The following is a 20,705-nucleotide window of genomic DNA, read 5'->3' on the forward strand; positions in this document are numbered from 1 at the left end:
TTTTTAGAATGTTAAGTTTCAAGCCAGCTTTTTCACTCACCTCTCTCACCCTCATCAAGAGGCTCCCTAGTCCCTCTTCACTTTCTGCCATTAGAGTCGTATCATCTGCAAATCTGAGGTTGTTAATGTTTCTTCTGGCAATCTTGATTCCAGCTTGTGAGTCATCCAGCCCAGCATTTTGCATGATATACTCTGCATAGAAATTAAATAAGCAGGGTCATAATATTCAGCCTTGATATACTCCTTTCCCACTTTTGAACAAGTTTATTGTTCCATGTCCAGTTCTAACTATTGCTTCTTGACTTTCACACAGATTTCTCAGGAGGCAAGTAAGGGGGCCTGGTATTCCCATCTCTTGAAGAATTTTCCAGTTTGTTGTGATCCACACAGTCAAAGGCTTTAGCATCATCAATGAAGCAGAAGTAGATGTTTATCTGGAATAATCTTGCTTTTTCTAGGATCCAGTGAATGTTGGCAATTTGATCTCTGGTTCCTCTGCCTTTTCTAAATCCAGCTTGAACATTTGGAAGATCTCAGTTCATGTACTTTTGAAGCCTAGTTTGAAGGATTTTGAGAATTACCTTGCTAGCATGTGAAGTGAGTGCAATTGTATAATAGTTTGAACATTCTTTGGCATTGCCCTTCTTTGAGGTTGGAATGAAAACTGACATTTTCCAGCTCTGTGGCCACTGCTGAATTTTCCAAATGTGCTGGCATATTGAGTGCAGAACTTTCACAGCATTATTTTTTAGGATTTGAAATAGCTCAACTAGAATTCCATCACCTCCACTAGCTTGATTCATAGTAATGCTTCCTAAGGTCCACTTGACTTCAGACTCCAGGATGTCTGGATCTAAGTGAATGACCACATCATCATGGTTATCCATGTTATTAAGGCCTTTTTTGTATAATTCTTCTGTGTATTCTTGCCACCCCTTGTTAATATCTTCTGCTTCAGTTAGGTCCTTTCCATTTCTGTCCTTTTTGGTGGAACTAAACACTACTTGGCCATGAAAAAGAATGCAATTTTTTCCATTTGCAACAACATGAATGGACTTACAGAGTATTGTGCTAAGTGAGGTAAATAAAACAAAGAAAGACAAATACTGTATGATTTCATTCATATATAGAATCTAAAAAACACAAGTTACTTGATATAATAAAAAAGGAGCAGACTCACAGATATAGAGAACAGACTAGTGGCTACCAGTGGGGAGAAGTAAGGGGAGAGGAGCGATATAGAGGTGGGAGAGTAAGAAGGACAAACTACTATGTATAATATAAGCTACAAGGATATATTGTACGACACAGGAAATGTAGCCATTGTTTAATAATAACTATAAATGGAGGATGGGCTTCCCTGGTGGCTCAGTTAAAGAATCCACCTGCAATGCAGGAGATGTGGGTTTGACCCCTGGGTTGGGACGGTTCCCTGGAGAAGGAAATGGAAACTGAACCCAGTACTCTTGCCTGGGAAATCCCGGGGGCAGAGAAGCCTGGAGGGCTACAGTCCAGGGGGTCGCAAGAGTTGGAAATGACTTAGTGACTAAACCACCACCGTAAATGGAGTATAACCTTGAAAAACTGTGAATCACTATATTGTACACCTGTAACTTATATAATATTATACATCAGCTACACTTCAATTTTAGAAAATAGTCTTGTATACCATTTCCCCTCACAGAGACCATCTTCTCTTAATAAATGTACATTTTATGACTAATAACATGTCTCCATTGTTAAAAGCATGCAGAATTCCACTAGAACTTCCAATAAACCACAAATAGTCAATAGTAAATCTGAACTGATAAAATGATTCTGCCAATAGAAAAGGGCAACATTTCAGTGAATGTGTGTGACCACAGTTCATGGGTGACCAATTTCTTTCGTGGCTTTTGACATTACTATCTCTGCTATCCTGAGATCCTGGAATCCCAAGTCGGGAATGGTTGAGAGTGAAGGGATAAACCTAGATAGTCCTTGATGTATTTGTTCCAGGCAAAATCAGAAACGCTAAAACTTCCTTTCTGCACAAATTCAGCTGCAGCTTTTTCTTAGCAAATGGAAATCTTTCCAAAGGGGAGAAAGGACAGGCGGGTGCCAATAAATAGAAACTGTAAACTTTGAATAAAGTAAATCTCTTCTGAGCTTTGAGTCCCTGAATTCCCCAAGCATTGGCGTTGAATGAGGGGCTATGTGGTTCCCAGGAAGAGTCTGTGAGGTGAGAACACTTGATCCCACACACAAGTCTTCATTATATTGAAATACTACCCTTGAAAGAAAACCCACTATCTGCCTCCTGGCAATCTAAATCTTGTCAATACACTTAAGGGACTCTTTGTTTAGAGTGTACAAAGCTTTCTTTCTTCCTCCTCTGCTTTAGAAAATCAGCAGACAGAATAGTCCCCTGGCAGCTGGGGCTCCACTGAGGGCTGACCATGCTCACATTCGTTTTTCTGGTTTATGACTCCTTCTGAAACAGGGACTGGAGTGAACGATGCTCCTGAGGACACAGCACACTTTGGGAACTCTAAACACCCTTCTTCTTGCGGTTTATATGATCTTATTTTAATTGAAAATGGCTTTTTAACGGTTTTCTTCCCTGCTACAATAAAAAAATTGCCATCATCAAACGAAACGGATGGCATCTTTTGCTTTGATTTGACTGCATTACTTTTTGTTAAACAAACACAAAATCAAATTAAACTAACAAGCCTCCAGGCAAGGGAGGAAGGGGAGATGGTTCCCCTGTCATCCTGAGGACTTGGAATCTGTCCCTTTGAAAACTGGAAGCAGCTTGAATGGTTAGGGTGAAGGCGAGGGTCACTCAGTCCTCCAATATTCCTGGTGTGATAGCAGCTCATGTGCTCTTCATGCAGGTTACCGTCTCTGAGACACACCTGTCTGTCTCAGTTCAGTTCAGTCACTCAGTTGTGTCTGACTCTTTGCGACCCCATGGACTGTAGCCTACCAGACTCCTCTGGCCATAACATTTTCCAGGCAAGAGTGCTGGAATGGGTTGCCATTTCCTTTTCCAGGGGATCTTCCCGACCCAGGGAATCTGCATAGAAGTTAAATAAATAGGGTGACAATATACAGCCTGGACATACTCCTTTCCCAATTTGGAACCAGTCTGTTGTTCCACGTCCAGTTCTAACTGTTGCTTCTTGACCTGCATACAGATTTCTCAGGAGTGAGGTAAGGTGGTATTCCCATCTCTTCAAGAATTTTCCAGTTTGTTGTGATCCACACAGTCAAAGGCTTTGGCATATCAATAATGCAGAAGTAGATGTTTTTCTGGAACTCTTTTGCTTTTTCAATGATCCAACAGATAATGACAATTTGATCTCTGCCTTTTCTAAATCTAGCTTGAACATCTGGAAGTTTTCAGTTCACATACTGTTGAAGCCTGGCTTGGAGAATTTTGAGCATTACTTTGCTAGCGAATGAGATGAGTGCCATTGTGCAGTAGTTCAAACATTCTTTGGTGTTGCCTTTCTTTGGGATTGGAATGAAAACTGACCTTTTCCAGTCCTGTGGCCACTGCTGAGTTTTCCAAATTTGGTGGCATATTGAGTGCAGCACTTTCACAGCATCATCTTTTAGGATTTGAAATAGCTCAGCTGGAATTCTATCACATCCACTAGCTTTGTTTGTAGTGATGCTTCCTAAGGCCCACTTGACTTCCCACTTCAGGGTTTCTGATTCTAGGTGAGTGATCACAACATCGTGGTTATCTGAGTCATTAAAATCTTTTCTATATAGTTCTTCGGTGTATTCTTGCCATCTCGTCTTATTATCTTCTGCTTCTGTTAGGTTCATACCAGTTCTGTCCTTTATTGTTCCTGTCTTTGCATGAAATGTCTATCTGAGGTTGTTTTGAAGCCCTGTCTGGGATTTAAACCTACAGATGCAAAGGCCTTGCCTTTTATCACTGTATGATTCAGTGCATGAAATGCCAACCTTTTGGGGAAAGAGTTTATTTTTGTTTCATCTTTCTCTTTACATTTTCAAGTGAAATTTCTAAGCTTTTAGAAATGGCCAGAATGACAAGAAATCACATTTTAAAATATGTCCGACTTGATTTTAATTAGTTGGTCCTGGGTGACTCAGTTGCCCAGGGGAAGAAAGACCTGTTATCATTATTTTAAATTTTGCAGATCAGGGAGGCCTCCATTTCTCAGCAGAGGCTGGGTTTGGGAAAGGCAGTAACAAGGCTCTGACATTTTCATTGTAATCTTTATTTCCAAGGGCATCAGAGAGTTCTGTAAAAATGGTGTGTGTGTGTGTGTGTGTGTGTGTGAATCACTCAGTTGTGTCTGACTCTTTTCAACCCCATGGCCAGTAGCCATCCAAACTCCTCTGTCCACAAAATTCTCCAGGCAAGAATACTGGAATGGGTTGCCATTTCCTGTACTTTCTGTAAAAATTAATAATTTAATTCAGAGATTCTATTCATTCCAACAAAAGAAACATTTCATTGAAACTTAAATATATTCTAATAAAATTCACTGAAAGATGCATGTGTTTTATTATCCACAATTGTTCATTCATAACCACAAAATACAGAAGTTTAGAGAATTTAGAGGAGTAGTATATATAAAATGCATTTGTTGTAAAAGTATTATGTATACACATACACACACACACACACACACACACACACACTTGAATATCAATTTGACATGGATTCCTAACACATTTAAATCTAATTAAATGATAAGAAATTAAAACTAATAATTTAATAATAAATTGATAGTACATAAAGAAATCTGATTAAGTTTAATTCTAATAAACTTTATCCTTTGAAAGATATTTCTAAAAATAAAACCTATTATTCAATATGTATTTATTGAGTACTTAGTCTATGCCAGGTGCTATGCTAAGCTCTTGGGCTAAAACAGTAGGAAAACAGAGAATCTTTGTCCTCAAAGTCATTGCTGTCTAATTGGAGAGAGGTACTGATCAAACACATAAATATAATTACAATTTTGTCTAGTGCTTTGAAGCAGTGACATTTAAACTATCTCCTGAAAGAGAAGTGAGTGAGTTGATCAAGTGAAGAGGCAGGAAAGATAAGGTATTCTTGGTGAAAAAAAAAAAAATAGCAAACTAACAACAATCAAACAGCATTTACAAAATTCCCTGGGGAAAATTAGTCTGGTCAAGATAAGCAAAACTGAGGATGTGTCTAGAATTCCGTGGGGGGAAGAGTGACAGAAATGAAAGCACAGGAGCAGCCGGCCATTGTTCAGAGCCAATAGAACAGTTAAGAATTTTTATCTTTGTGCTAAAAGCAGTGATTGAAGCACCCTAAATAGGAAGCTCACATGAATTAATAAGACAAGGTCAGCACATCGAGGGTTACTGAACTTAGCACCTCCAATTTCTTTATTTTTTCCTTTAAGTCTTTTCAAAATCAGTTCTCAAAGCCAGCACATCAGAAGACCTCTGGCTCCCACCTCGCTCTCCTCCCATTGCTTCCTTGGAGGAAGGTTTTCTGATTCCTGTAGACTTGCCTGTTTCTAAGGAGCCTGCAATCTGTTTGAAGATACCTTTCCTCAGGAGAGCTCCATATTCCGGAGAAGAGCCGTGAGGCTTCCTGTACCAAATTTTGGTTCTGGATCTGTTCTTTTGCTAACCTAAATTAGAATCTATGATGGGGAAAGTGTACTTTGTTTTTTTCCTATAATTGTGTGCCCCAAAGAAAGCACTTCCAAGGATACTTTCCTCAAGTCTCATCACCAGTCTTGCCCTTTTACACCAGGCCATCTCCCCCACCTGCTTTCTGTCATTGTTAGAAAAAGGTGAATGTTGGGGGGAAAAAATCCCATAGGCTCATTTTTACATCCCCCTGTACTGTGGCTGAATGCTGCTCTCAGAATTCCCTGCTGACTTCTTTCTTTGAGACTCTGGAGCAGAGCATTGCCTTGGTTGTAATTCTGTGGAATATTCAACACATGGCCACTTATAGAGAGCTAGGCATTCATCTAAGCGCTTTATATGCACTAACTACTTTAATCCTCATTAATATGCCCATTTGATAGATGTTAAAACTGAGGCTTAGAGTGTTAATCAACTTGCTTATAATTAATGCTGATGCTGAGACTTGAGCAGAAATGCTCTGGCTCTATGTTTAACATTAGGACTATGATTTTATTTATATTTTTATTTATCTTGAAGTGATGTGATTCTCCTGGTAGTCAGTGAGGCCTTGTGAATAAGCAGTGTAAATCCACAGTATAAATCCAGAATCTAATGAAAATGAGAGATTAAGAAAAAGAGAGGCGTTTAAAAGACAGCACTGCAATATCTGCATAGTCACATTTTTCTATGTGACTATAGGAAACCAAAAGAGACTATTCCATAAATAGATCCTGAAATATTAACATACAGATCCAAAGAGAATTTAGTCATCTCTTCAGGCTGCATAATTTGACTAAGAAATATTTTCATTCATAATATTAGTGAATGCTATTCAAATTTCTGCTAGCAACTTTTTGGTTATAATGGTGGAGCTAATGTGAATTAATGAATGAATGAGTGAATGAGGGCTTTTTAAAATCTCATAGCAATCTGAGAACTTCCTAAGGAAACTTCCTGAGGTCTTGAATACTAGTTTCAGTGTCATTAGGCAGTAGACTTACTATGGAATTAATATTAGATTCTTCTTTGCATGAGAAAATCAAAGAACTCTTCTTTGGACGAAATCAAGAACAAACCTGAGAGCATGTAAGAGGAAGCTCTGACTCCACAGGTCAAAGGAGGCCCTAACTATCTCGCCCAAACACCTTCCTGTTCTTCCCCTTCTCCAGTCACCCGTCTAGTGTCCCCACACCATGGCACCTACTCTCTGGTCACCTCATCCTTCTTAATCATGCCATCTCTTTCATACCCATATACTTAAAAAAAAAAGAAAACACTTTATCGAGGTCTGATAGACAGATAAAATTGGTATACATATTTAATGTATATAACTCAATGAGTTTGGAGATAAGTATGTATACCCATGAAACCATCACCATTAAGGCCATAAACATACCCATCCCCTCTCAAAATTTCTTCCTGCACCCTTTATTATTTTTATTATTGTTTATATATATGTGTGGTAAGAGTACTTAACATAGAATCTACCTTCTTAGCAAATTTTAGGATACAGTACTTATTTGTTAGGAAGGCATTATGCTAAGTGAAATAAGCCAGACACAGAAAGATAAATACTGTATAATCTCATTTCTATGTGGAATCAAAAAATAGTCAGTTTCATAGAAGCAGAGAATAGAATGGTGTTTACCAGGAGCTGGAGAAACGGAGAAATGAAGTAATGATTAAAACGTACAAAGTTTGAGTTACACAAGTAGGTTCTGGTGATCTACTCTACAGTCCATGTTCGACTGCGTGTGCTGTTCCTTTTTCTTGAAATACTTGGCTTCTTTATCTAAAGAGTCTTGACCAAGCTCAACATGTCACCTATTTTGTGATGCATTCCTTAAATTTCTCCCAAGTGAAATAAATTATTTTACATACATGCTCCCATAGGCTCCTATGCTCATGTCTGTTGTGCCATATTGTATTATCATGATTGGTTCACCTCCACTTTGCTTGTTGGACTTTGAGAAGCTGGGACCAGGATTTCTAGTTCAATATCTGAGTTCAATAAATGTGCTATTTTCCTTTTGGGTTCCAGGGATTGTGGTAGGTACAGAGGATCTATTGATGACTACAATATGATTTTTGTTTTTTGAAAAGGGTGCAAGCACTGCTAGAAATAGGCATGGAAGTGGAAAATCTGAACGCCATGTGCAATGTATAGTTAGAGACTGTGCTTGAGGAGTATAAAGCATCAAGAAGAGAGCTCTTCACCCAGATTTGAACTGAAAGGATGGAAATACTGCCTCAGCCAAGTCTTGAAGGGCAAGTGGAAGTTAGACCAGGAAGGGTACTGAAGAAGGAATGGTATTTCATATAGATAGAAGTCTTGAAAAAAAAACTGAGGCATGAAACCACAGGATGTGTTTGGGAGAATACAGAATTTCAGTATTACCAGAGAATAAATTAGCCCAGAGGCTGAAAAGAGGTGTGTGTGTGGTGAGTGTGTGAAGGAGGCTGCAGGGACTCACCCTGACTGATTCAAAACTGAGTGTATCTTCTCGATGAGAGGAGACTGCAGTTGTTCATGTAGGAGAATAATGCCCTCAGTTCTAAGAAAGGTTATTGTGACTGCAGTGTAGAAAAGTCGCAGAAGAAGAGTGTGGGGGCAGGGCTACAGCAATGTTTTCTTAGAGAGAGGTGAGAAAGGTTCAAACCCCAAAATGCTCTAAGGAGCTATACCTAGAACACTGTCTCCTGCAGGTACAATATATCTTTGTTGAATGAATGAATGAAAGTGAAAGGGGCTCAGTCATGATCGATCCTTTGAAATCCCATGGACTATACAGTCCACAGAATTCTCCAGGCCAGAATACTGGAGTGGGTAGCCTTTCCTTTCTCCAGGGGATCTTCCCAACCCAGGGATCGAACCCAGGTCTCCCCCATTGCAGGCAGATTCTTAACCAGGTCAGCCACAAGGGAAGCACAAGAATACTGGAGTGGGTAGCCTATCCCTTCTCCAGTGGATCTTCCTGACCCAGGAATCAAACCCAGGTCTCCTGCATTATAGGCAGATTCTTTACCAAATGAGCTATCAGGGAATTCCAGATAAATGAATGGGTGATTTTAAAACATTAAAGTTTAACCAGTTTGTTTTTTCTTTAATTATTTTCTTAAATTTTATATTGGAGTATAGTTGATTAACACTGTTTTGTTAGTTTCAGGTTACAGCAGCAAAGTGATTCAGTTACACATTTGCGTGCTAAGTCTCTTTAGTCATGTCCTGCTCTTTGCTCCCCTATGGACTGTGGCCTGCTGGGCTCCTCTGTCCATGGGATTCTCCGGGCAAGAATACTGCAGTGGGCTGCCATGCCCTCCTCCAGGGGATCTTCCTGACCCGGGGTCAAACCCCTGTCTTTCATATGTCTCCTCATCGGCAGATGGGTTCTTTACCACTAGTGCCACCTGGGAAGCCCTTACAGATACATGCATCTATTCTTTTTCAAATCCTTTTCCCATTTAGATTATTAAGTATTGAGCAGAGTTCCCTGTACTATATAGTAGGTCTTTATTAACCAATTGTCTTATACAGTGAATATTATTGCTTTGAGACAATATTTTATTACCACCAGAGTAGGCTTTTCAATTTATTTATCTAATATAAGAATTGATTCTCAGGAGGGCAAATAAAACACGTGCTCTTTTTATGTAAAAAGTACAGGAATATACAAACAATATATAAACATATTTAAAGTCTATCTGTGGTATTAAAACTTTATTGAGAAAGAAAGTGAGGAAGGAAAATATTTTTAAAGGTTCTATGGTGGGAAAAGAATTTTAAAAGTTTAAGAAATGCCACTCTAAATAATTATTGTAACTTCAACAGCATTTGTTTGTTTTAATCTAGAACACTGAGTCTTTTTGTTTAACGTAATTCTACTTAAGTTCATCTGAGTATTTGAGATTCAATTTGGTATTATTGCTTATTTTGTTTTTGGTATCATATTGACTTGAGAAAAGTATATCTGAACAGAAAAAGAAAAATATTCCCATGACTCAGAGAAGTGGCATTTTAAATGTAAAACTCATTTCACCTGAGGACTACAAGCTATTCCAAAATGATATTTCATCAATCCTCCAAGTAATCTATTTTATAGCGAAACAGAGAAGAGCACTCCTAACATCTCTCCATGGGGATAACAATTAGTTATTCTAAATTCAGGCCCAGGAATATCAATCTTAGAGTAGTAGCAGGCATCTGAGTTGCTGTTTTCATGATGGTCATGGTTCTCAGATGGGAATTTTGTTGCTCAAGAACCTTCCATAACCTAGTACCCTAGGGATCTGGCAAACCAACTACTCGGTTAAAGCTAATACAGAATTGGCACCGGCCTCAGTCTCACTCTTCACTACCTCTCACCTCTCAAGGTGAGTGTATCTGCTAAGCAACCATCTTCCCAGGAAATGAACTGGTTTGATACTTTTTCCAAAGAGTGTCTGCTTTTTATGAAATACCGAGGTGATACTGTGTTCACAGCAGAGATATGCCATCTGTCCGAGCAAGCCCAGAAGAGAAAGTAATGGAATTCAAACCCGAGTGGCTGCACACACACTGCCATGGCATCTGTCTCTCTGATGAACTTGAATACCCCTGTGTCTGTGCTCTAGGGATCCACAGTTTTTTAATTCAAGATAGAATTCCCTTCAGAAACTGTTGCTATGAAGACCAAATTCCTCCACCTGCCAGTCTATTTTCTGATGGCAATGGGTCCACGCTATCCTCTTTTAGAAGCACTTTTTGGGTTCTCTATCTGTATCTAACAAACAAAGGTAAATGCTGGAAAACATGGATCAGAATTTTTAAGGTACTACCTGCAGGATTAATGTAGTCCAAGGCAGTTATTTCAGTTTTGCCTGGATGGGTCAAGTTTGGCTAGATGTGCTTTATGAGATCTGGATAAAGGCACTGTATTACATTCTGTACTTCAACCTCACAAACCAAAAGGAGCATGACTTTCTTTTCTTCTGATTTCATGATACAATATGCTCCTGATTTTCATCCTACTTTTTATACCTAATTCTCCCTTTTTTAACTGAATCAACTTTTCTGCCCATGTAGCTGATATTCAGATTTTCTCTTCTCGTCCTTCTCTATACAATCTTCCCAGGTAATTTTATCCACTCTCATAGCTCTTTTATTTTTATGTGATAGCCCTTGACCAGCTCTATGTCCTGAATATATTAGACCTGTACTTAATCAATTGAAATCTGAATTCATGTGTCCCAAAGTCACCTCAGAATCAACAGGTCTCGGACTGAACTTCGTACATCCACTGGGAAGCCCTCAGTCCTATCCTTCCAAAATTAGTAGATGATATGCTCACCTGCAAGAATACTGCTAGAAATCTAGGCAGCATTCATGGCCTCTTTCTTCATCTCCATCATATCCAATCCCACACCAGTCAAATGTTGTCCTTTTATCTCCTTGTGTGTGTGTGTGTGTGTGTTCAGTCACTTCAGTCATGTTCAACTCTTTGCAATCCCATGGACTATGGACCACCAGGCTCCTCCGTCCATGGGATGCTCCAGGCAAGAGTACTGGTGTGGGTTTCCATTTCCCCCTGAGATCTTCCTCACCCAGGGGTCAACCCTCAGCTCCTGTGTCTCCTGCATTGGCAGGTGAGTTCTTTACCACTAGTGCCACCTTCTCTCCTTAGTTCCTTTCAAATATATTCATTGTGGCCACTGCAACGTAAGTTCCCATTCTCTCTGGTCTAGATTCCTTCCACAGCTCTCTGGTTGTTAGCTCTGATCCTAGTCTTGCTTTCTTCTCTTCATTTGTTTACACTGAAGGCAAACCACACTCTCTGAATCACAAATCTAAGCATGTAGTTTCCCTGGTTAACAGCTTTAAGTCGATTTACAGTCTGAAAACCATCTGTCTTCTGGTCCCTTCTTATTTCTCCAGCACTTTGAGGCTTCCTTAAATTTTATAGCTTCTTTGAGATTCTTAATTTCATCACGATCTCTCCACCCACACCTTTGTATCTTTCCTTCTCTCTCCATCCCATCCAGGAATTTGACGTTCACATGGACTTCCTCACTCTTTCATTGTTATTGCACTGTCATCTCTAAGACCTCAGTTCATTTATCCCTTTCTCAACCTCCCTTCCTGCCTGCTTAAGTCATAGTGGTTTCTCTTCAATGTGCTATCATAGGATATGGCATCCTTATTAATAGCTGGATCTGTCTGTCCAAATGCCCTAGTCCTAAGCACACCGTACCCCTGTTAATGAATGTAGAAATGCTATTTTCTCTGTCTGAAAATACACCACATCATCCTCCATCCCCCATTCCCACCTTCACCCAGCTAAGTCTTCCTAATCTCTCAACATTCGGGGAATGTTCTTCTGAAAAGTTTTCTCTGATTTTGCAAATGAGGCTAGGTGACTCTCCACTGTGCTCTTGTGGTAATGAATCATCTTTTATAATTAAGTCAGATCACAACACTATTCTGGTCAAGATCTTCCAAAGACTCCCCATTTCACTCAAAGTAACACTCAGAACCCTTGTCATAACCTACAGTGCCATACAGCATCTGCCCCCTTTCCTTATTATTCCTCTAACTTCATCTTTTAATGGTCTCCTCTTTCTTTTACCAAGTTTATTCATGCTACCCATTTAAGGCTATGGCAGCAGCTGAAATGTTTTCCCTGGCTATCTACGTGACTAACTCCCTTGTCTCCTTCAAACCCTTGCACAAATATCCCCTTGTCAATGCACCTGTGTGAGCACCCTGTTTTAAGTTGCAATCTGCTCCACTCCTCTCTATCTGCACACTTCAAATCTTCCCTTTTTAGCTGCATTTTAATAGCACTTCTTCCTTCCTATCAAACGGTGTAATTAATTTATGATTATTATTCATTATTTGTCTTTCCTTATTAAACTGTAAGCTCCTCACAGGTGGATATTTTTATCTGCCATGCTTACTCAAGTTTTCCAAGTGCCTTCAGCAGTTTCTGGAATAGAAGAGGTGATCAGTAAATAAGTTTAAAGGATGAGCCCTGATTGTACTATATTAAAATTGTCTTCCTTGCCCATCTGTCCACCACCAAACTATGCACTCTTTAAATGCAGGGAGTTTCACTAGTATGTCCATTTATAATATCTAGCACATTTCCTGAAAATAGTGGGTTTGTAATAAATGTTTGCTAAGTGCATATACTCATCCCTGGCCTCACTAACCCATAGTTCTCCAGGGTTTACAATCACACCATATCAAACTAGAAAATGAGTGCAAGAATGTTGTTTTCTTAGTGGAGAAATTTCACTATAAATTCTCATGGCATCTGAGATCTCCAAAGATGGAGTCCAATATTAATTGATATAGTGACTACAGTCAGCCCTCATTTGCTTGAGTTCTATATCCACAAAAATCGATCCTCAGTTGGTTGAATTCATGAATGCAGAAACCATGGATAAAAAGGACTGACTTTACAACTTCATTTTATGTAAGACACTTGAACTTTCACAGACTTTGTTATCTGTGGTAATTCCTAGCACAAATCCCTCATGGATTCCAAAGTGTTAGTCTCTTGGTCTTGTCCAACTGTTTGCGATCCCATGGACTATAGCCCACCAGGCTCCTCTGTCCATGGAATTCTCCAGCAAGAATACTGGAGTGGATAGCCATTTCCTCCTCCAGGGGATCTTCCCGAACCAGGGATTGAATCCGCATCTCCTGCATTGCAGGCAGACTCTTTACCATCTGAGCCACCCTCCAAGGATGACTATATTTCTCCTGCAGAGTCACTTAAGAGGTTAAGAATTTACCATAGTCCATTTTTTTTTTTTTTTTTTTCTCCATTATGTATCTGTAATTGGGGCATTTATTTTAGTAAGTTAGAAAACTAAAGGAAGTCCTGGGGATTGCAAGCTTGAAAAATAATATATTTCCTTCTGTAACATCTCTTTTTCTTTCCTTTCTCAGAGCTCTTCCTGCCATGATGCAGTGGGTCCGCACACAGAAGCCAGGAGAGAGTGGCATCAATATTGTCACTGCCGACTTTGTAGAACTTGGTGATTTCATCAGCACTGTCATAAAGCTCAACTATGTCTTTGAAGAAGGGGAAGCCAACACTTGATGGTACTGTTTGGAGTATCAGTGAATAAGAAGGAGAAGATTCACTGTATTAGATGTATTGTCTATAAACACTCTGATCTTCCTATTCCACTGAGTTTCTGAAGGGATAAGGGCTGAAAGTGGGTGGGAAAGGGGGAAACCATTTCTTCAGTGATTATTATCGTACTCTTCATTACTATAAATATTTCATTTCCCATTTGATAAGCAAAACCTACTTCTAGTGTTAGGGATTAAAAAAAGACTAGTAAATTTTGTTTTTCAGAATTAGTCTTTGTAACTTATGGGTGTTTACTTGATTGTGTTTCTGATTTCAACTTAGGGCTCCTACACTTTCCTCCAAATGAAACTTTCTGCTCCCTCTCTCACTCGCTGTTTTTAATCTGATGCTGTATGGGACTTAAAAGTAATTGAATGCCCAGAATAATGTGTATTACATTGTTGTACTAAAATTTACTTGTTTTGTAGGATTTGGTATAATATTCTGTAGCCTGCAGTCTTGCTAACTTTTGGTCATAGATAATATGCATCAAATTGATTTCCCTGCATCAGTAATACTGGAGGCCATAATCAGTAAATTTTGTGTCATCTAAAAACAATAGTGTTTCACAGTATTTCTATTGAAGGCAGCTATAAATACAGAATAAAAAACTTTTGTGGAAGAACAATTAGTGCCAACTCCATATTGAAAAATGGAGGTGGTGAGGAGATGGATGTCACTTTAATTCAGAAATCTCTTAAATATTGTCTTGAAAATGCCCAGTAAATGAAAAATTATGTGTGTTAAAATCAGAAAACTCTGCTGGATTTGGAGATGATCATACTGAGTAAAATAAGAAAGAGAAGGACAAATAGCATTTGATATCTCTTATATGTGGGATAAAAAAAAGATACAAATGAACTTAAAAAAACAGAAAAAGGCACACAGACTTAGAGATCGAATTTATGGTTACAGGGGGAAGGGTGGGGACAAGAGAGATAGATTGGGAGTTTGGGATCGACATGTACACACCACTATATTTAAAATAAAATGACTTTCCATGAAAAAGTAAATAAAAGTAAAATTGTAAAAGAAAAAATTTTAAAAATGGACTCAGAAAACTCTGAAAAGAACACTTACAAAAGTTTTTCTAACAATTAACTTGACTAAAAAAATTAAAATAAGAAAAGAAAGAAAGATTGTGCAAGCTTTCCTACCAAATTAAGATTTCCCAACATGTCATTCTACATCCCAAATTTTGAGGAACATATTCTGAGAAGCTTCAATTTGAGTTTTTTTTAAATTAAAGTTGAGGGGAAGGGTCACAGAATGAATGAGAACAATGTCTTTGAAACTATGACTGTGACCTCTCAAGGATCCATGAAGCATCTTCAGGAGATTCTTAAGTATATGTGATCTGAGCAGATTTTGAAAATCACTTTGGGGTTCCGTCCATCTCACCCCAAGGTTAATTTTGAGGCAGAGGCCAAAGTTTCACAGAAAGTTTCTGCCTTCTGCCATGTGATAGTCCACATGTATGAGGAAGAAAAATGCAATACAACTTTAAGCATTGCTTCCCCTTGGTGTCTTTGCAATATTTGACAGCTCCAAATAACCTTAAAAGAGCACAATAACCCTTTCCTATATGCCTCACAGGACTATTTTGAGGCATTTATAAAAATATATAAAATTTGCTGAAATTTGTACAATTCTGAATTATTTTATCTTCATGTTTAGAAATAATCACACCTCAATAGTTTCCTGGGGGGAAACAACATAATCCATGTAAAGTGGGACCATAGAGAAATAAATGCATGTTCTCAGTTTTTAATTAATTTAGACATACAACATGTGGTTTACTCTCTGAGTCTTAGGTAAGGGATTTGATTCCAAGTTTATGTACATTAAAATTATAAATGATCAAGAGTTTATTAGAAGATTACACATACTCATTATCAGAAAATAGTATTTATTAACCACTGAGGGGAAGGGAGAGAAATTGTTTAGATGGAAGAGAACATTTATGGAAAGTACACAGCTGTGTTTTGTTGACCAAGTAGCGTGCATATATACAAGCAACAGATATATTCTCCATTCCAGTTGTGTGTATTTGTATCAATAAACAAAATAAACCAATCTGTACCTACTCCTTGCAAGCGGACAGATACAAATACACACAAACACACACAGTCACGGACAGACACAGTGACAATTCTTCTTTTCAAGTGAAAACTTTGATGACATTAAATACTGTAGTTTTAAGACCAAAACCCTTAACAATGTCTGAAAAAGAGTTGATGAGAACTTTGAAAGTAGAGTAACTGATTATATTCAAATATTTTTGTATGAATAGATAATAGTATCTACAAATATAGTTTTCTTTCCGCTTCCTCTCTCCTTGCAGTTTTACTGTCTTTCTATATCTTTCACCTGCTCTTTATGTGCAATGGAATATGATTCTGTAGCTTCTTGAAATTAATGTCCTGTGAAGTTGTTTTTTGGGCAGGTTTTCTCTGACTATTCATTATTCATCCCTCAGGAGGACCTTTAGCCAAGCAAACTTACAATGACACAAGGATTTAACTTATAAATGTATGAGAAAACCGATCTTTCAACATATTAATGAAAAATGAGTAAAATATAGAGGTAACTATGTTGTATTTTCTTGAACTTAGATGCTTTCTTATAATATTCGCTTAGATTAGCTTTGCCATATTTGTCATTTGGGTGCTGGAAAAAAAACAAACGTGCTGAAGCATTAGATTAATTGTGCAGTTTTTCAACTGGAGAAAGCATTTCATTGCAATTAATAATCGGCACATAGAGACCTTGTTTGACAAGAGATATTTCCAAGCCAATGTTTGGTTTCCATGTGGATATACAGTGTATAAGTAGCAGGCACTGGGAGTACATGGACTTGCCTTAATTTCTAAAGGAGGGAACAGGTAGATGTGACCCCTGGGTCCTCCAGCTAGAGGGAGAGTTCACTAGAAGGGATTCCTTTGCAAGGAGAATAGAGAGAAGATGCCTTTGGCTGTCTTCTGTCCATTGGCCCTGCTCTGGAACACACTTGGGGAGCAGGCTGTGGGCCTTAATAAAGAGGTGGGGTGAGGACTAGTGGGATGTGATTAGAGTTTACCATCAGCCCAAGCTCCTTTGTCTTAGTTACGCATTGTGTTTCCAGAGCATTTGAGCACAAGGGCTACAAATAAACCCCCAAGTGGTAGGAGATATGTCTTGGTGCACATTTTGTTTTGCTTAGTTCTTAAGACTTTTCCATCACTAGTCCTGCAAGGAAGAAAAAAAAAAAAAACAGAAACAAAATCCAACTTTTACCCAATTATAGCAGGAAATCAAAGGGGTGAGTGGCTGATGAGGGAAAATATGCCAGGAGTATCATTTTTTGGTTGCTTTCTTGTCTGTAATTTTGAAGGTTTGAAGGCACAATATGGTGATGACTCCTGCCATTTCATCCTTTATGTCTCCCTTATTACTACACAGTCATATGAATGCAGAGAATGAGGAGGCATCTTTTAAAAGCCTTAGGATACTCTATATGATGACCTCAATATTCACTTTCAGCCATACTAGGAAAACTTACTTTTCATGGAGCACCACCTAACAGTGAATGTATTAGAGCATAAAGTGTTTGGTATGTATGCACCTATGTGTGTACACACATAAACACACACACACACACACAGCATGAACATCTCACACATTATTCAAGAGGAAACCACTCTAATCAATCAACCTGATTCTATGGCAGTTTTAACTCTTAAAATCAATATCTCCTACATAAGTAGGCACAAACATAATTCAAATATTTAAATATTTAAGAGGAGAAAAATCACTAGAAAACCAGTGAAAAATAAGACCATCATAAATAAGAAATGCCTAGCAGTGATAGTCTTAACTATGTTGTCAGTAACACTTCAAGCTGGAGAATCAAAGATGAACTTAAAAATAAATCATAAACAAGCAAACACACATCTTCTCTTAATGTTGTTTTAAGTTCTTTGAGGCTCTAAGATGTTTTAGCCAATGTTACCCATTCAGGATCTCCCCTGTTAGGACTCCAGACCGGAAAGTTGGAAGTCTCAGGAAATGTATGTTTTCGTGAGTTTTTCAGTTCTGCAATTTTAATGATCCAGCGACACAAACTTCTGACCTTTGGTTGCTGTCTAGATCAGAGCTTCACAGGTGGAGTGCTGCTTTCTGAATCGCTAATAGAAAATAATGCATAGTGTCCCTCAAGATATGCTAAACAAGGTTTTTAAAAGTATTTTATGTTATAGCACTTTAGTCTTTTCAACTAGATTTCAGTGACACAATGGTGTAAATGCTGTATTTGCCATAACTCACTGGTGGCTCCTGTGTTACATACGGTTTTAAATAATGCTCTAAATTGTTTGTTTTCCCAATGACAATGATAAAATGTTCTGTGGAATTTGTAAAACGTGTTGATTAAGTCTATTGAAAATTGTGCACTTTTTATTTCATTTGTGATACTCTTTTATAGTTATTAGTTCTAAATGTGTATTTGTATGAGTCAGAAGTATGTGCTTGTATGTGGTGTGTGTGTAAGTGTACTATATCTTGTACAAAATCAAACTTATCCTAAAGAAAAAGGGCACATTATGACCAGCCTTAATTCATTGACATTTTTGTTACTGTTGCAATTTGGGATTAAAATTTAAAAGGAGATTATGTTTTTGTTAAAAATAGCCTTTTTTTTAACCACATGAGGAATGTGCTTTAGTACTTATTTGAGTTCCCACAAGCAAATGATGCAGCCTGTGGGATACCCAATGCTCTTTAAGTTTCAAACATCAATTAATTTATTAACTTCATTACTGTGCAAAGAAACTAAATTCAGACTCACTTCCATCCACAAGACAGCCAGTGCACTTCTAAAGTTGTTCTTCCAAACATGGAACCCATTTTTCATGGAACCCATTTTTAGGGAACCCAAGTTTTCTTTAAAAAAATGTTTCTCCAAACCATTACTTAAAAAAAAAAAAAATGAGTCTTCTCAAGTATAATGAACTGCCTTGGCTCTGTGAGAGTCACAAAAGACCCATCAACATTAGGTAGTACCAATGTGATTCCCTTTGCAAAAAAGCAGGAAGCAACACTCCTGAATTTTTGCTATCTGCCTAAGTGCATTCAAATACTAATTTAAGGATCTGCACTGGTGGTCATGTTCAAAGCAAAACTCTGTAATCTTTAGGTCTGGGATCTTGGTACAGGATATTAATCGACCTTCTTTTCTTTTACTCCATCTTCAGTTATGTTTGTCCCATATTTAAGGTTGCTAGATAGAATACTGGACACCCAGTGAAACTCAAATTTCAGATACACATGAATATTTTTAGAATAATATTTCCCAATATTTCATGAGATGTACTTATACTAAAAATTATTCATTGTTTATCTGAAATTCACATTTAATTGGGCATTTCTGCATTTTTTTTCTAATCTTAAATCCCTATGCATCCTGTCTTTTACAGTCGGGCTACCTATAGGGGATAATATCCTACCTCTTTCCACACTCCTGTGTTAAGACAGTTCATGAAAATCAGTAGTCTTAATACCCCTCATGAAGGAAAATATTGGCCCATGCCAAGTCCCAGAAATGTGTTATGAAGGGCCAACTGAAGTACAGGAAGAATAATCAGGCAAGAACTTTCATAAGATCAATGCCACATTCACTTTTCTATTGTGAGATCCAAGTCTCTCTCCCCACAATTAATCCCTAATGTAACATTCCCCAATAATTTGGGACAACCTGAAACATACCCATACATTAAAAATGCCCCTGGAGAAAAGTACCTTCTAATTCATACCAGGACCACTTTAAAAATTTGTTATCTTTTTCTTTCAGAGAGGTAACAAATGAATCCATTACTCTTCTTATTAACAACTTAGCACAAATGATTTTTATCAGATTAGACCTGGTCATCTATGGAACTGTAGAAAATTTGACATAGAAAGGAACTCTCTTGACTGCTGGAGGAAGAGAGGAGTGTCCAAGGTGTGGACACAGCTCTGTCTGTGCCTATTCAGGAGATTGGGTGGAAGAGACAGCAGGTGGGAATGTAGTTCCTGACCATGAAGCCGCACCTGCCAGAGAGACTCGTCAAAGCAGATTATCATAACCAACACTTTTTCTAAGGAATTGGAAACCCAACCCATCCCAGAGTAAGAACCGTGAGACCTAAGGTCATTTTCTAGACAAATTTGCAAAGCGTAAAATGTGTTGGAATTCCTAAAATAGAGTTTTCAAATATTTCTGAATTCAACAGTGACTCCTTGGCAGGGTCTGAATGGGGATGGAGTTTCAGGACATTTGGGTAGCTGCCTCCTCTCTTAAAATTTATATAAGTGATAGGAAAATCCAAATCTCTTAATGTAACATTTCCATCTCATGGCCCCTGCTTTCACACATTTCTGTTGATTTACTTCATGTCTAAAGGATGGGAATTTGCAGAGCTGGTGACATTTCCTTCATTAGACACGAGAAATTCACCAGCGGGAGACAGACCTGTGCCTTCTCTTTTTAGGATCTGGTCATTGATACTTTAATAAATGTGATGTAAAGAAAATACATGCCTACAGTTCTGTTTAGCAAATGAAATTTTTTTGATAAGATTGTGTTCTTAATGTTAAAAAAAGTTTCTTTGTATCCAGTGAAAAACCTAATAAAGTCCTGATACCAGTTGTCTTAATTTTTTTATTTCATATTCATCAGCACTTTATTACAGCCCCAAAGTGGATCTGTTAAATAAGACATGACTCAGAGCAACAGAAAATGTCATTCTTTTTAAAAAAATATAAATCACCATATTAGGATTTCCTCTATGAAAGAATATATCCTTCACCAAAAAAGACAATGCTATGATTGCTTCCATTGCATCAAAGTTAGGCATCTTCAAAGTCTGATGCTTTTAGCTTCTGGTATTGCCACAAAAGCCAATATCACTATAGCAATAC

The 20,705-nt window shown here is 38.0% G+C and overlaps 1 protein-coding gene across 1 annotated transcript in view; it reads left to right on the forward strand.

The window, feature by feature from the left end:
• The window catches only part of PLCXD3 (phosphatidylinositol specific phospholipase C X domain containing 3), a 205,224-nt gene extending 184,792 nt beyond the window's left edge, over positions 1–20,432 (forward strand). The window contains exon 3 of the mRNA XM_005889719.2: positions 13,580–20,432. Within this exon, the coding sequence (XP_005889781.1) occupies positions 13,580–13,733 (154 nt within the window). The 3' untranslated portion in view covers positions 13,734–20,432. The remainder of the gene's footprint in view (positions 1–13,579) is intronic.
• The last annotated feature ends 273 nt before the right edge of the window (positions 20,433–20,705 follow it).

The sequence above is a fragment of the Bos mutus genome, chromosome 20, assembly GCF_027580195.1.
Source record: "Bos mutus isolate GX-2022 chromosome 20, NWIPB_WYAK_1.1, whole genome shotgun sequence".
Classification (NCBI taxonomy): Eukaryota; Metazoa; Chordata; class Mammalia; order Artiodactyla; family Bovidae; genus Bos; species Bos mutus.